At 44.3% G+C, this 16,912-nt stretch overlaps 1 protein-coding gene across 2 annotated transcripts; it reads right to left on the reverse strand.

Moving 5' to 3' along the window:
- Positions 1-10,324: 10,324 nt before the first annotated feature.
- LOC142775728 (uncharacterized) lies at positions 10,325-16,389 on the reverse strand. Of its 2 annotated transcripts, none has more exons than XM_075877565.1 (4): positions 15,150-16,389; positions 14,363-14,618; positions 13,647-13,769; positions 10,325-13,086 (listed from the first exon to the last, which is right to left on the reverse strand). In XM_075877565.1, exons 2-4 carry the CDS (start codon positions 14,499-14,501, stop codon positions 12,926-12,928), a joined length of 423 nt encoding a protein of 140 aa, XP_075733680.1. In that variant the 5' UTR covers positions 14,502-14,618; positions 15,150-16,389; the 3' UTR covers positions 10,325-12,925. The 2 variants fall into 2 exon arrangements, with proteins under 2 accessions (XP_075733680.1, XP_075733678.1); XM_075877563.1 differs by having other exon boundaries at positions 10,325-13,092; positions 15,150-16,385.
- Positions 16,390-16,912: the final 523 nt, after the last annotated feature.

Here is a 16,912-nt window from a genome sequence, read left to right on the forward strand (position 1 = left end):
TGAAGCCACCCATAAGGTGTCACCTTAGTTCGAGCAAAGGTCACAATGGATGCCGCAGCATGTCCATCTGGGGACAGGGTAGCCAGCTGGTCTGAAAACTGCTGAGCTACCTCTTCTTCCGCATAACCGTGTTCCGCATGTTTCTTTTTTTCCCTCCTCGCGTTCAAACGGACATCACACGTATATATATATATATATATATATATATATATATATATATATATATATATATATATGAGATCCAACAGACAATAATGCCAAGGAATGTATAGGGGAAGTCATTAGAACTAATGTAATGTAAATGAGAAGAAAAAAAGGTGGGTGAAAAAATAACTTGCCGTGAGCAGCAATTTTCTCACCCACTTTCCTTTCTTCGTATTTACATTACATTGGTTCTAATAACTTCCCCTATACATTCCTTGACATTATTGTTTGTTGGATCTCATTATTATTGTGTCAAAACACGGATATATATATATGTATATATATATATATATATATATATATATATATATATATATATATATATATATATATATATATATATATATATATATATATATATATATATATATAATCAAATACCACGGCTCAGCTGACGCTTTATTCAAGCAACAACAAGATGGCGCCAATGACACGAAGAAGAACGAAGCGATGACTGATGATTGTTATTGACAGATGAGGAAGATGAAGTCCAATGAATTCTTACACTAATTTCCCCCACCGACGGAAGCGGCCAGCCTGGCCGCGAATTACGCTGTGGAACGCATACGATAGGGCTTGCGACGCGAAACGTGCGCAATCTCTGTCCCGCGACAGCGTTGGTCAGGGGGGACATGAACAGGTGTCACACGGTAGTTGACCGGTGAGATCTGTTCGACAACTTTGTATGGGCCAAGATAGCGTGACTCAAGCTTCTTGCATAAACCAGGCGTTCGCGCAAGAGTCCACAGAAGTACATCGTCACCAGGGCGGTAGAGAACGACGCGGTGAGTGGCATCGTGACGATGTTTGCGATCTTCTTGGCTAGCTTCGGTGTTTACACGGGCAAGACGACGGCATTGAGCAACACGGGGCAGAAACTGGTCGCAAACGAATGGTGAAGAGTTGACGGGGCCAGAAAAGAATGAAACGTCGAGTGGTGATGTCAGTTGGTGCCGGTATACTAGGAAAAATGGAAAATAGCATGTAATTCGTTCAACTGATGTATTATATGCATACGTGACAAAGGGAAGTATGGCATCCCAATTGCGATGGTCCGGTCGAATATACATAAATAGCATGTCACGCAGCGTGCGATGAAATGTTTCAGTTAAGCCATTGGTTTGTGGGTGATAGCTAGACGTTGTTTTATGAACGGTTTTCGATGCTTGAAGACCTTCACTGAGCGTGCTTGAAAGAAATACCTTGCCCCGGTCGCTCAAAAGAATACGAGGGGCGCCGTGGCGTAGGTAAATAGCATTCAAGAAGAAAGTTGCTACTTCGGAAGCAGTTCCTGACGTGATCGAGGCCGTCTCAGCGTACCGGGTGAAGTGATCAACCACCGTGACGATCCATCTCTTGCCGTCTGTTGTAGTTGGAAGGGGCCCGAAAAGGTCAATTCCGACGACAGAGAACAGCTCTGCTGGGCAAGGAAGTGGTTTTAGGGTCCCGACTAGAGCAGTAGTGGGCCGCTTGCGGTGTTGGCAAAGTGCGCATGAGGCAATATACTTAGCTACCGTCGTGCAAAGATCTGGCCAGAAGAATCGACTGCGAATGCGCTCATAGGTTTTGTAGTAACCCAAGGGGCCTGACGTTGGGTCGTAGTGGGAAGCGTGCAGAACTTCAGTGCGTAGTGTGTGTGGTACGACGGGAACCCATCTATGACCTTCCGGGAGGAAAATGTATCGGTAGAGCGCATCATCCTCCAACTTGAATAGTCGGAGTTGTTTCCGGAGCCTGGCATTTGGGGAAAATGAAGCGCCGGTAAGCCGACCGATGATGTCAGTGCAGTAAGAATCGGCTCGCTGGTGAGTAGTAAGTACTGATGGACGTGTGGATGAAGGTAGGGAAGAAATGGCTGATATCGACGAGGCGTCCTCTGTATAGCCAATTTGACAAGGGGATGTGACGTGCGCCGAAAACTGCGGCAAAGGGCATCGTGACAAAGCGTCGGCATCTTGATGTTGTCTTCCAGTCTTGTAGATGACGTCAAAGTCATAAGATTGCAACCGGAGAATCTAGTGGCCAAGTCGTCCCGACAAGTTTTTAATTGTGGACAACCAGCAAAGAGCATGGTGGTCTGTCACAACAGTAAAATGTCGACCATGTAGATACGGACGAAATTTTTGGATGGACCAAACAACAGCCAAGCACTCTTGTTCGGTTATTGAGTACCTCTTCTCTGCAGATGTCAGAGTGCAGTTTGCGTACGCGACAGCTTTTTCGCGAAAGGCATCGTCGCGCTAGGGGAGTACGGCACCGATTCCTTGTCCACTAGCGTCAGTGTGTAATAACGTAAGTACCTTGTCATCGAATTAACAAAGCACCGGTGGGGAAGTGAGTGCGTGCTTGAGTTCTTGAAATGAGGCTTCGCATTGATCATTTCAATCGAAGGAACCAGTACTACCAAGGAGCTTGTGAATAGGAGTGGCAATGGTGGCAAAGTTGCGAATGAAGCGACGAAAGTACGATGCGAGTCCAATGAAACTGCGTAGTTCTTGGAACGAAAGGGGTGCGGAAAATTGAGGACATCGGAAATTTTGTTCGGATCGGGCTGGATGCCATCTTTACTAACGATATGTCCCAGAGCTTAAAAAAGCTGTGTTATAAAAGCTGTGTTTACAGCTGTGTTGCCGAAATGGCACTTCTTAGTGTTTAGTTGAAGTCCTGCATTGGAGAGACATGTGACCACTTGATCTAGGCGTTGCAGATGGTCAGCAAAAGTGGAAGGAATCACGACGATATCATCGAGGTAGCATAAACAAGTTTTCCACTTGAGACCACGAAGAACAGTGTCGATCATCCTTTCAAAATGTGGCGGGAGCATTACAAAGGCCGAATGGCATTACGTAAAACTCGTTAAGACCGTCCGGTGTAGAAAGGGCGGTCTTTTTTTTTTTGTCTGCTTCGTCCATTAGAATTTGCCAATATCCGGACTGAAGGTCAAGGGTGGAGATGTATTGGGTGCCTTGCAGTGAGTCAAGTGCATCATCTATACGGGGCATCAGATATACATCCTTTCGGGTAATCTTGTTGAGCGCGCGGTAATTAACACAAAATCGTACCGATCCATCCTTCTTTCGTACCAACCCAACGGGTGAAGACCAATAACTGGTAGAGGGTCGTATGATGTTTCTTTTTAACATATCAGTCACGTTCTCTTCGACGATTTTGCGCTCAACCAAGAAAACCCGGTAGGGACGACGGCGTACAACAGTCTGTCCTTCAGTGTCGATGCGATGATGCGCAACTGTGGTCTGTCCTAGTGCCGAAACATTGGCGTCGAAGGAGGCCGAGTGTTTCGTTAGCAATTTTAGCAACGCCTCACGTTGAGAAGCAGAAAGGTCAGGATTTATTCCGGGAGCAAAGGAGGAGGAAGTAAAAGACTGGGCCTGTTGTGACTGAGCTGGCAAGGCGTCAAGAGAGACCAAGAATACCGGTTGGGTATCCACATAAAAGGACACCGCAAAACCTAGGGGTAGGAGGACAGGCTCCGGGGTAGGGTTCAGAACAAGGATTATCGCAGCACTATCTTTGAGCAACACCAGGCTGGAGGGGAGTACAACGCCGCGAGCTAGAAAGTGGCTGGAAGGGGTGATAAGGACGTCACCATCGGCAATATTCGGAGAAGTGATGGGGATGAGTTGCTTCTGACCCGGGAGCAGTACGGAATCGGAAACTGAGAAAAAACGCAATGTTTTCTCGTCGATGCTATCACTGCAGTGATCGGTCTCGGTCATCTCGACTACACGTTAGCGGCAAGAAACTAATGCAGATGCTGATGAGAGAAAGTCCCAACCTAAAAATAGTTCATGAGCACATGAAATTAAGGCAGCGAAAGTGATGTGATGACGAATACCATCAATGAAAACACGCGCTGTACATTGGGCCAATGGTCTAATTATTGCTCCATTGGCCCCAATCAAAGATGATCCAAGGTAGGGCGTCTTCACTTTCTGCAATCGAGAACGCAAGTCGGCACGCATAACTGAAATAGTTGCTCCCGTGTCCATCAAAGCCAACACCCGCACACCTTGCACAGTCACCAATAACATGTTTGACGGTCGTTCAGGAGGACTTGGGTCATTTCGCCGCGATCCAGTTTTCCCTCCAAAAACTGCACTGTTTAGTTTTCCGATCGCTGAGCAGACAGTTGAGAAACAAGCCGAAGTGGTGAAACAGAGCGTCGGAGTGGCGAAGGGGAGCGTGGTCAGGAGGCACGTGTATTGTTGGTCGTGTTGGAAATGTACACAGGAGACGGTGATCGGTGGTTGGACGGACTGTCGGCATAACGGTAGTAACCTCGAGCACATGTGTCGTCACGTTCAAAAGGGGCATAACTACGGCGTTCATCTTGCTGCCGACGTCGGCAGAACCGGGAAATGTGTCCTCGAATTTCACAGTAGTAGCCAATAGGCCGTGGGGCCCACCAAGAAGAATGGTAGGTAGGGTTCGGTGGACGGCGACTAGAAGTGCGAGATGGTCGTGATCAGGCACAGGCGGTGGTACTTGAGATGGCGAGGGTTGCATTGAAGCGATCTGTGCGTACGAAGCGGGTTGGGGGCAAGGTGGAGCGTGGTGGGTGCTTTGAAATACTGACATTTCTTCCCTATAATGCCACGCAGATTGCTAGAGACGGGCTGAGCGGGAACGTTCTTTAGAAGGAGGTACACTGTAGGCTTGCAACTCCTTACGACTTATGGCTCGAATGATGGATTGAAGCTCCATACTGTTTGCCAGGGGGTTCTCAAGTAAGTCGGGTCGCAAGCGGATTGACTGCAAGGTATCAAGCCGCTGGCATACAGAGACGACGTTGGAAACCGTCGAAGGGTTGTGCGCGGCGAGGGCGTTGGAAGCGGTAGCTCCGATACCCTTCAGAAGGTGCCGGACACGATCAGTTTCTGGCATGGCGTCGTTGATGCGGCGGCAAAGCGCAAGCACATCCTCAATATAAGAAGTGTATGGGGTCACCGCAATGTTGAACGCGTTCTGCCAGTTTTTTTCGAGCAACTTTTCAACGGACGGTCGGTATACCGAATATACGTCGGAGCTGCTCTTTAAGGAAGACCAGTCGCGGAAGTCGCTCTCTAGATTTTGGAACCATGTCTTAGCAACCTGAGATACATAAAACTGGACGCGAACTAATTTCGATGCCTCGTTCCAGTTGTTGTAGACACCTACGCAGTCATAGTTGTCGAACCAGTCTTCGACATCTTCGCCAGGCGGACCGGAGAAAATTGGAGGCTCCCGAGGAGGGTTGTTGACCGGGCTGGGGTTGGCGGCGGGTGGTTCGGTTGGGCTTGCTCTTGCGTCATGGTGCTCAGCTGGCGTAAGCGACGTCCCGAATGAAGCTCCAGGAGCTGGCTTTGGATGAAGAGAGGTCGAAGAGATCGGAAAGCACCTTCCACCACTTGAAATACCACGGTACAGCTGATGCTTTATTCAAGCAACAGCAAAATGGCACCGATGATGAAGAAGGACGAAGCGAAGACTGATGATGGTTAGTGACAGATGTGGAAGAAAAAGTCCAATGAATTCTTACAATATATATATATATATATATATATATACACTTCTTAGTGTATATATATATATACACTATATATATATATGTAACTGTATATGTATATGTATATATATATATATATATATATATATATATATATATATATATATATATATAATATATATGTGTATATATGTAAGAAGTGTATATATATATATACACTTCTTATATATATATATATATATATATATATATATATATATATATATATATATATATATATATATATATATATATATATATATATATATATTGCCGCGACATGCTGGCTACGTTCAAGTAGCCTGCCGCAATCATCCTGACACGAGCAAGCACCAGGCAAGACCCAGCTGGCATGCATCCAGTGCTCGTGCGCTCTGGCTACGAGGAAGAGGAAGACAGTTGGATCTATGCAACTCAACTACTCGGGCATCGACGAGCATATTCATTAGACTCGTGGGCACAAGTTCGCCCTAAGAAAGACGCTTGTTTTTTTAGCCTGTCTGCCTCAGCATCGCTACATTTCTGGTGGAGGTGCGGGGTATGAATCGAAGCCCCACGAGCTCAAGACAGCGTAGCCCCGACGACCAGCGTATCAACCCCGTGGAAGTGACTCCTGTACACCAGAGGGTAAGTCGCCGTCTTCGAGGTGACTCACCTGAGTTTGGTCCTCTTCACTTCACACTAAGAGGAATTCAAACGATGGATGCCACCACTATGACTAGCCAGGTAACACCGGCACAAGTGTTCATTGGCCAACCGCACCAGCCGCCAGTATTCCACGGTGACTCGTACGAGGATGTTGAAGATTGGTTGGACCTGTTCGAGAGGGTGGCAAGCTTGAATGGATGGGACGAAAGAGACAAGCTCCGTCGCGTATACTTCGCCCTGGAAGACTTCGCAAAGACATGGTTTGAGAACCATGAAACCTCGTTGTCTACCTGGGAGGTATTTCGACGACAAGCGGTGGCTACGTTCGCGAACACAGACCGGAAAGAAAAGGCGGAGGCTGCTCTTCAATCGAGGAACCAGCTCACGAACGAGAGTGCTGCTATGTACATTGAGGACATGGTCCGTCTGTTCAAGCGTGCAGATTACAACATGGCTGAGGATAAGAAGGTGCGCCATCTAATGCGCGGAGCGAAGCAAGAGCTGTTCGCCGTTCTCGTCCGCAACCCTCCAAGCAAAGTTGCTGAGTTTTACTCGGAAGCGACAGTAATCGAAAAAACACTGAAACAGCGTGTTTGGCAGTACAACCGGAATCTTAACTGCGCATCTGCACAGGTATTTTCCGGAAGCGTGCGAAACGACGTTGAAGCCCTGCGAGAGCTCATTAGATCAGTTATTAGAGAAGAACTGAGCAGACTGCAAATGCCCCAGACTCCAACTGCACTATCCGTTACGGACGTTGTTCGTGACGAACTGAGGCAGGTGATACAAGAGCTAGAGCGTGAGCTGCAGCCGGTTCGACCTATCCGAACATACTCTGAGGTTATCAGACAACCCACGGTACACAGCAATGCAGCAGTTGCGATGGCTGCGGCTTCTCTCCCACCTGCAGCACCCAGGGCACCTCGTCTACGGGAACCAACGGCTACCTATCTGCCCCCAGGAGCACGCAGCATACATCGCTATGTGAAGCACAGGCCCAGGAAAAGCGACGTCTGGCATGATCACGACCGCAGGCCTCTGTGTTTCCATTGTGTAGAAGCGGCCCATCTGTACAGATTCTGCCATTACCGACAAGCTGGATTAAGAGGCTTCCCATCGTATGCCCCGTGCCCCCGAAAACGCGAACGACCAGCGGAGATTCAGGAGTACTTGTGCACGCGCCAGAACTCACCACCTCTACGCGAACATCGGTCACGGTGACCATCGCCTAAGCGCTACTGGTCACCAAGCCCACGTGCACCTTTAAGGCAGCCTGGTCATTGTTCTTCAAGTCCACTCCCGGAAAACTGAAGCAAGTGACCTGTGGAGGTGAGGCCGCTGATAACGTCAGTTACGAAGATCCTCCAATATGGTTTGAGGGCGACGACGGTGTTTTTCCGGTAAATAGGTGCAGCAACGAAAGCATTACTTCAGATTTGCGGTTGAGAATAGAAGGATAGGAGCTGAATGCCCTAGTCGACACAGTTGCTGTTCTGTTCTGTTTTGATTGTTTTGTTGTGGAGAGGTTGGGGTGCATATTGCCTCGGCTACTCCCTATCACGAAATTCTGCATTGAAAAAAAAGAATGATACAGAACGGTACCCAAAAATTAACAGGGGCCGAATTCACAAAGCTTTCTCTTTGGCTACGCATTTTCTTAGCCAAAAGTTCTCTTATCTGGAGGGATTACTATAGCGCGGGTATGAATTTAACTTATTCGGCACTTAAGAGGGCAAGGAGGACACACGATAGCTGATGAAACGACAAGGAAAGAAAGAAGTGTGTGCCGATAATATCAAGGTAGCACGCAAAGCGTCTAGCATCGAGAGTATACGATGACAGCCAATGATTTGCTGCATCTAAGTTTCAGTTCCGCGAGCGTCTGCTACAGCGCTTACGGGATGCCGCGTACGTTGTAATAGGCGTTTTGGCGGGCTGTGCAAAGCCAAGCACTCGCCTTTCATCAACGACTGTAGCTAAAAACGAAATTGCTCGATGGCCTTAAGTCATCGAGCAATCCATGCACTATCTCGCCAAGTACAAGTAAACAACACTCCAGGTGTACCACATAAATGAAACCACACATAAATCGATGCATGCAATGTTTGAAAATGTGCCTCGAATGTCTTCCCCTATTTAACGCGACCAGTTACCTTACATTTCATTGAAGCTGCGCTGCTACTTAACTAATTCGGTGCAATCTAGCACGGTATAGCGGTGAACGTAAGGGTGTTTTGTACCTATAGTCAAAGGTAGCCTTTGTTACAATATTCTTATTACAAGACACATGAGCGACTTTGGTGCCTGCAGACGAATTGTGCCAAAATAGATAACAGCAGTAATCAAATGAAATTGTGAGCGCAATTTCGCTGGTTCCATGCACCGCAGCATTTTTATAAAGCCGGAATGCGAGAACGTGCATACGCTTACGCTTAGGTATATGTCTACGTAAAATGATGGAGACTCGTCGGGAGGTGTCTCAGTGCTAATGCTTTTCACAAAACACGGCGCAAATATTTCGCCCAGCGTTGTTTGAGTGCGCAAAGCAAGGGACGTGTATACGAGTCTTGAGGTCGAGAGACGTTATCACACGTGCGAAAAGGATGAAAAGAGAGAGAGACTCTCGTTTCGGCTTCGCGAAAGCTTGAAATTGATAGATAATAAAGACAATTTTCTGGCCCAGCAGACGTCAGGGAAAGTCTCCGGAAAACAGGGTCAGATGCTCGGAGAGCATAAAAAAGTGGAGTACGCGTTATATGAGAGTGACAGCCACTCAGAAAGCGAGATGAAGTGTGACTGTCCTTAGGTGTGAGAATCAATGCTAATTAAGAGAGTTGAGTTAATGAGCCAAAACTTTCCTAAATAACGATAATGAAAGCAAACTGAGCATTCATCTAGTGAAAGTGACACTAGTGACAGTGAACTCATAATAGTTGATTAGCGTTGTCACAGGCCGATATATATTTTTATTTTCTTATCTATATTTGGAAAACTATGAGAAGGTAGCGTACGTTAGAGCCGGCTATCCCAACGTCATGACAGTAATGTACAAGAATAAATAGCGCACGGTTATACAATCACACGTGGCGGTTTCTATCTTCTAGTTACCTTGGGAAAACGCATTCTAACTATTTTTTCTATTTTTGAGAAAGTTTCACGGGACGTTTTTGCATTTGGCTTCATTCGAAGGAATGACGATATATCAGCAATAAGGCGAACACAAGCACTGCTGCAGTGGACGAGCGGTTACAGCGCTCAACTACAATCTAGGAGGTACTTGGTTCGATTCGCAGAGTCACTGAGCACTTTTTTTTTCAAGAGGTTGCCCGGCCTGACATTATGCGTGGTGGCGGGTACTAAGTTTTTGAGAAGTAGGCTTTCGCACTTGCTTCTTTCATTCCCCTTTTGACCCAAAAGCGCTGTACTGTGCTCCTTCAAAAATTAAACAATTCAGGATTCATAATTTTCTCCTCCATCCTCTCTTATCGCAAAAGTGTCCAGTGCTGAAATACCAATATCATACCTGGTATATTACTTTTCACGTGTTTGGATATTCGACCAGCAATCAGTCGTCACGGTGTTTTGAAGAAAATCTACACATGCAGTGAGCTAACTGCTTGCAGCCAAGTTGACTGCCTTTGTAGGGACACGCTTTCGTGCTAATTTGGTGGGCATCATCACATGCAGCAAGACCAAAGAGCACGGACAGTTAGAGCTAATACAAACAGAGTGATTAGTTTGTGTCTTCTCTCCCGCTATTTGTCATGCTGCATGCTTCAGTGTAATGTCACTGTCAATGGTTTAAATGAACTATAGCAGTTAATCGAGTTCTGCTGAGAGGGTCCCGTATTGTCCAAAATGGAACAGAACAATGGCAATTTGATTTGTGTGATAAAGAGATACCGTGCTTTTGGCTACTAAAATAAATTTCTAAACTGAAGTTTATTTTTTATTAACAACAGTTCCAGTGCAGATGAAAGGTGCATGGACAAAAATCGTGTATTCAGCTTGACTAGGTTTGTGACCTTAATTGTAATTGCGAACCGGTATCACAGTATGCATAAATATCACACACATATACAACCACGGGTGATAGCTTGCTTATTCTGATTAAAATTGAAAGGTTGAAATCGACATATTCAACCAACGCAATGTGTGCGAGATATGCCATGTAGAGTAGCTATGCTCGAAACTAATCTTCGCAGGTTCGTTTCATTTTACCCAATTTCTTGCCCATGAGTAGGTTGGTAAATGAAACTTCTTCGAACACACATATTCTGTGTAAGGTTACATTTATTTTCATGCAGTACAAAACAAATTGAAATGTATAATGGCTCAAAAGAGAAATAACTAGAAACAAATTCAGCCAAATCATTACCAAACTTACTCACCAATGATAAACGGATTCTCATTTAAAAGATACGTACATACATACATACATACATACATACATACATACATACATACATACATACATACATACATACATACATACATACATACATACATACATACATACATACATACATACATACATACATACATACATACATACATACATACATACATACATTCATACATACATACATACATACATACATACATACATACATACATACATACATACATACATACATACATACATACATACATACATACATACATATACGCACACACACATATACATATGTACACCCATACATACATACATACATACACTCAGGTGTAAATATTAAAATGAATGGCTATAAAACAACAATTCTAATACACATTTTGAATATACTACAGAAAGTAACTTATGAGAGATATCCACCGGCACTGTTATGTCTGAACACGGTGTTTCTCGAATTATCTCGCAAAAGCTTGATGCATAGTTTTCTGCTGCTGCCCAGTGACAAGCAGTTTTTATAAAGAACACAAGAATAAAGCCCTTGACAATGTCATGCTAAAGAAAAGGGCTGTGCATCAATATTTTGTACATGTCTGCAATATCACTCTGTTTATTTACATAGCTTGGCTCATTCACAACCCACTAACAAAGCATGTTAGGACACTTGGGCTGAAAGTTGGCACAGCACGAGTAAATTCTAGACAAAACATGAATAATACAATTATAAGCTACTAAGCTCCTTGGTGCAAACAGTGTTTATATTGACAGCTATAGGTGCCATTTCGTTTTCCCAAAACACTTTTAAAAGTAGAATCAACTTTATTTAGCTAAAAGTTTCTATTCTGGCGCGTCGTGGTGGCTCAACGGTGGAAGCGACTCTTTCGGCCAAAAAAACAAAGACCAATTATTTTTCCAGTTCGTGAATTCACCCCATGCTAACATTAAGGCAGCTGGTAAGAGTGCTTTTGGAGAGAGGAAACCACCACATTCCCACCAGTTGTGGCCTTGAATAGCTACTTCACTTGGACAAAAATGATGAAAAACACTCCTCAAGAAGACTTCAAAGTTTGCACATCAACACAGTTCCCATACAGCTGTCTATTAGTCTGCTTGAAAAATATTGAGTTTACTGGTGGGCAAAGACTGTACACTATGTGAGGTGATGCTCCAGTGCACTGCATGTATGTCTTGCTGCTGGCCTCAACTGCGATGTTGCTCAGCACATATGTGTAAAATAACAACTAATACTATGCCACTGCAAAGTAGTTATGTGTCATTTGCATGAAACAGGGACCACAATGAAAGAACATAACAACATTTGCCTTCACAAAGTTAAAAAAAATGTAAATAAATTTACACAGAGTTTTCACAGTTCATCTGAGGATAGTAATATTGATTGTAAACACATTCTTACTTCCACTAACAAACTATTTTAAGATGCCAGATTCAATATTAGAGTATACCAGCACTTTTGTAGGGCTAAACAATTGTACAGGCACCTAGAAAAACACAAGTGAATGCATGGTATAGCTACATATAAAAATAAGTACTTTTATTTCTAGTCTGAGTAGAGCTGCATAGATGATAAGTCACTTGCATTACATTATGAACAAACCTATCCGAGCAAAGTATACATTTAAAAAGTTACACTTACACAGTAGATAAGTAGACTGTTGAAGGACGGACAGGCAGTGGGATAATACCCAAGCACTTAAATCTTGTGTTAAGATATACTAGGAGTAGTGATGATCTACTTCCTTCCAAATAAAATAATCCACATAGGTTCACTTCCCAGAGCTTATACACTCATGGCATCATTGGTGCTATACAAATGAGTGTACACTGAAGGATTACATCGACTAAGTACATGATTACTGCATCCATGGCTTTACTTCTTGTACTACAAAGAATGCAGACACAGTTACCATTGGCGACCATGGATGCTGTGATTTCCGGCATGTAAATGTAGAGGCACGCAGGCACTTAACACACATGTTAAAAACTTCAGCTTAAAAATATTTGCCCACTAACACTACAGCAGCCTTTAAATTTGAGTCATAGTTTGGTATCTTCCATGCAAAATTTAAATAATTTCGAATGCAAGCAAATGAACTGCTGAATAATGTACTGCTAAGAAGTTAAGCAGCAGCTGCTCCTGACATCACAATGTGCTCTTTCTGCTGTTGTAAACTTTGAGCAGGAGAACAGTCACTGGCAGTCCCTTTATACTTGTTGGTCTTCTGTGCTCTGTTCTTGATACACTGTACATGACCGTGGAGCACCGAACCCCTTGTTACTGCTGGAACTTAGAAAAATACAGATCGTTGTTACAACCATGCTACATGCAAGAGTGTATAGTTGTCAATTATGTGCTCATATTTACAGATATTGTATTTTCAGAAGCCAATGACAAGCCTCAACACACACACACACACACAAACAGTGAAGACTGAAAATATATTTATTATGATACAAGAGCAAAACTACAATGTTATAGATGAAGGCATGAAACTTCTGCCAGGCATAAAAAGCCAATAAAGTTTCTTCTATTTTGACTTTACACTAGGTGCGAGAAGCAGACCACAAATAAGTTCACTAAGAAATACAAGTTAGACTGCATTACAACGCAACAGCCAATGTTCCTAACTTTAAGGCTGTCTAACATAGCCAGCTCACCGTACTGCGTATAGGAGCAAATGGGCAGTCTAGAAGACACAAAGAACTTGTGGATTATGAGTGTGCTTGTTGCTGACATCTATTATTCTAAATGAAGGAAACCTTTCAAAAATGCACTTCATCAGGGGAAATAATCATACGCAACAAACACAACGGGCTCCTACAGATGCCACCAACACTCACCATTATTGTTGATACCAGTGTCTTGCCGGATGGATATGCTGCGTCCTGCACAGAACACCAAAGGAGCGCTCCATGACTTGGATTGCATGTGTGCAAGCTGCATCGCTGTGCTGCTGAAATAGGCTAGCCACAGACAGAGAAATGAGAAGCCATGGCTTTGAAACAGACTGAACGCCACCTTTAGAGATCAACAATGCATACTTAGGTCAGGTACAATTTGTAGAAAAATATATATTACTATGCAATCGTGGTGAACATGTTCGGCTGAAACATAAGCAACAGCACTGAGAGAGAAAAAGCTACTTTAGGTAAAAGATACAGTTACTGGCCCTATGTCATCTGAAGCTTCTTCAATAGGTCTTTCTCCTTACAAGTTGTGAACAGCCAGGCAATTTTCACCCACTTGCTATTTTCTTCCAGAGCACTTGATCCACAGAGGGAGTCACAAGCTCGAGAGCTCAATAAGGAATCAAAGTATTTGTGCTTGTTTCAAAGCACAAGCTTTTGAGCCTCAGATTATTGGAGTTTCATTCATAAGCTGCAGGCTTTCAGCTTTCAACATTCTCAATTATCTTGCAATTTAGTTCTATAAATGTTGAATAAGAATTATGTGTAAGAATATTACAGGTATCCACTGAAAGCAACCATGCTTGGGTTTTCAATTTGTGCACAGTAAGTGGTGTTCACGTAATCGTATGTATTAAAGAAAAACTAACCTTGCAGCCAGCCGTTAGGCAGTTTCTTGCGCTCGAAGCTCCCAAGCAGATCGCAGTCCTTCCAGATGAGGCTGCCATGCATGCTTCCACGCCCCATCCGCTGAATGATAACAGTCCCAGCAGTGACATAGGCTTGCATAGTTAGGGAGAACGCGTCCTTCCTATTTTTGTACAGGTGCTCCAAGTAATGATGAGGATTGATGTGCCAGAATGTTCAACCGATGAATCACAGGACTTACAAACCAATCTCTGCGATCTGTGAAGATCCAAAAACGAGATATTTAAAAACAATCATTAAAGCACTCACTTCTAATACTTATTTGAGGAAGCTATCACTTCGTTAATGTGACCGAAATCTGCTATAATCACTTTGAAATAAACTGAAGCCTCATGTAAAATTTACGTACCGCAATATATATGTCTTACTGAAGTATAGTACTAGCACAGTGGTAATCGTCTATAGAACTAATTTTCCAAAATAACATAAATTTTTAAGTGCAACCTGGCTTCTGAAAAATAAATTCACATTAACTTTCCAACTATCAAACGTGGTCAATCGACAGGCCCAACCTCATAATCAAACAAGAGCTCACTTGTATCAAATCACAAAATTTTTTTATGTATTTGCTCCATAATATATGTATGTATATAACAGTAGTAGTATATTTTTCATGCTTCAACTTACCATAGAGAAACATTACATCTGATGGGCTTAAAAACTTGCACACGTTATAGAACTGCGTGAATTATAGTACTGGTGAAATTTAGTTCTGCAAGGTGAACTCACCGATGGCAGAATTTAGTAGCCGTCGGTGTCATGAGGAACCAAGTACGGCCAACAGGCAAAGGGCATCTGCAGACTGGAAGCTGTCAATGACAGCAATGAAGGGCTGGCCAGGCGTGCATGTCCATTGATAAAGTGTAAGAACTGGCCATGACCGGCTGTTGTCAAGGCTCTAGTGCCGTGAAAAACGATGGCCAGACGAACTCCGAAACCTGTAGTTAGGCGATATTGGCCTACAACTTCATCCAAAGCAAGGCACCGGTGAAATCTTTGCTTTTTCTGGAGGCCGAAGGGAAGTTTGACGTTCACGGGCTCTCGCTGCCACATAGAACTCTCAAGTTGTTACCGAAGAACCGTCTAGGCGCGCTTCCAAAGTAACACGATCCACAACAGAATGTAGCATCTCGCAGTTTTGGTTGATCACATCACAGCGCTAGGACTAGGGTTATCACAAAAAGGAGAAGTGACGACTTAATAAACAAAAGCGCCAAGCTGCCCCACCAAAACTTCGCCGGGCAAAACAGCTATCAACGCTGTCTTTCAATTTTCGGTCACACGAGCACAGCTTGTTCACAACTCTTGGAACGTCAACACAGCACCGCTGTTCACAACGAGCATCGTTTCACTCCCGAACAGTACATTGTTCTCAAGTAAATAGAAGCGTACGGGCTAACTAGTGGCGAAGCAAGAACCGAGCGCGTAGTTCATACGTTTCCGTACGTACTTGGGGTCACTCAAGTAACGTGTCAAAACGCTGTCAATCCGAAATGTCACACAGCACCCAACTGAGAGACTGGAAAGTCAAGCGAACGAACTGTTACCGGCACACACACATTGCAGGCTTCTCGAGTGCTAGTTGCCGTCGATACATCGACGCCGATCCCCGCTTGATAACCACACCGACGCACAGGCTTCGCTGCGCTTCACCGTACATCATTGCACTGCCACAGCTTTCCGCACTGCTCACACGCACTGAAAGAGCTGCTGTAATCACAACACATCCGGTCAAACGCTGAAGTAACTCGTGCGAGAAGCATTTGCTGAAAGTAGCACCGACCGATATGCTGTTTACGACGCCATGTTGTTTTCGACAACTGTACCGCACGTAAGAGAGCTCTTAGAAAGTACTTGCACTATTTTCACGGCATGAAAAAAATTTCTCTTATGTGCGAGGGGGGTGATATGACGAACAGGACAGGCGTGCCAGATGAAAGAAGTGTTTTGGCAACGTCACGGAGTGAGCTGATGTAGAGGGTATTGCTTCACAACCAATCACAAGCTGTGCCGGTCGGCCAAGCCGTCGTCTGCTCGCGTTTGTCGTCTGCTTCGATCAGAGCATGCGACAGGGGATTCGCCTTCGCAACGCTATTATTCTCAGGTCAAGTGGTCGCTGCGTCGCACAAAATACATGTCAGTGGCTCGCTCTACCTTTGAATGATGTTCGTGCGCCAAGTCAAATGGCTGGTAATTGACGCAGGGATGAATTCAGCCAAGGTTTGCTCCATAATCGTGAGGGTTTGCATATTTTCGGTGTCATACAAAGTTACTAGGGTCATTTTATTCCGATTGCTTGCCATATTATCATGGTCCATATCGGTGTCTGAACAGTGAGGGTGAAGATGCATGATTTGTTTGTAGTTCCATGCGTAATCACGCGCACCCCTAATAGGCTTTGGTTTACAAAGTAAGCTTTGTTCCAGATCGTCCCAAAGTGTATCGACAGCTGTATTTCAGAGATCGCAACCATTGGACAGTTAGAGCCAATG

Source organism: Rhipicephalus microplus, chromosome X (assembly GCF_043290135.1).
Source record: "Rhipicephalus microplus isolate Deutch F79 chromosome X, USDA_Rmic, whole genome shotgun sequence".
Lineage (NCBI taxonomy): Eukaryota > Metazoa > Arthropoda > Arachnida > Ixodida > Ixodidae > Rhipicephalus > Rhipicephalus microplus.

What these genes read in the sequence shown, in the direction of transcription:
- LOC142775728 (XM_075877563.1), bottom strand. Translation starts at nt 14,501, where the DNA reads ATGCAAGCCTATGTCACTGCTGGGACTGTTATCATTCAGCGGATGGGG. An exon ending in GCCTAACGGCTGGCTGCAAG is followed by an intron (nt 13,770 to 14,362) that starts GTTAGTTTTTCT and finishes GTCTGTGGCTAG; the next exon opens with CCTATTTCAGCAGCACAGCG. An exon ending in CACTGGTATCAACAATAATG is followed by an intron (nt 13,093 to 13,646) that starts GTGAGTGTTGGT and finishes TATTTTTCTAAG; the next exon opens with TTCCAGCAGTAACAAGGGGT.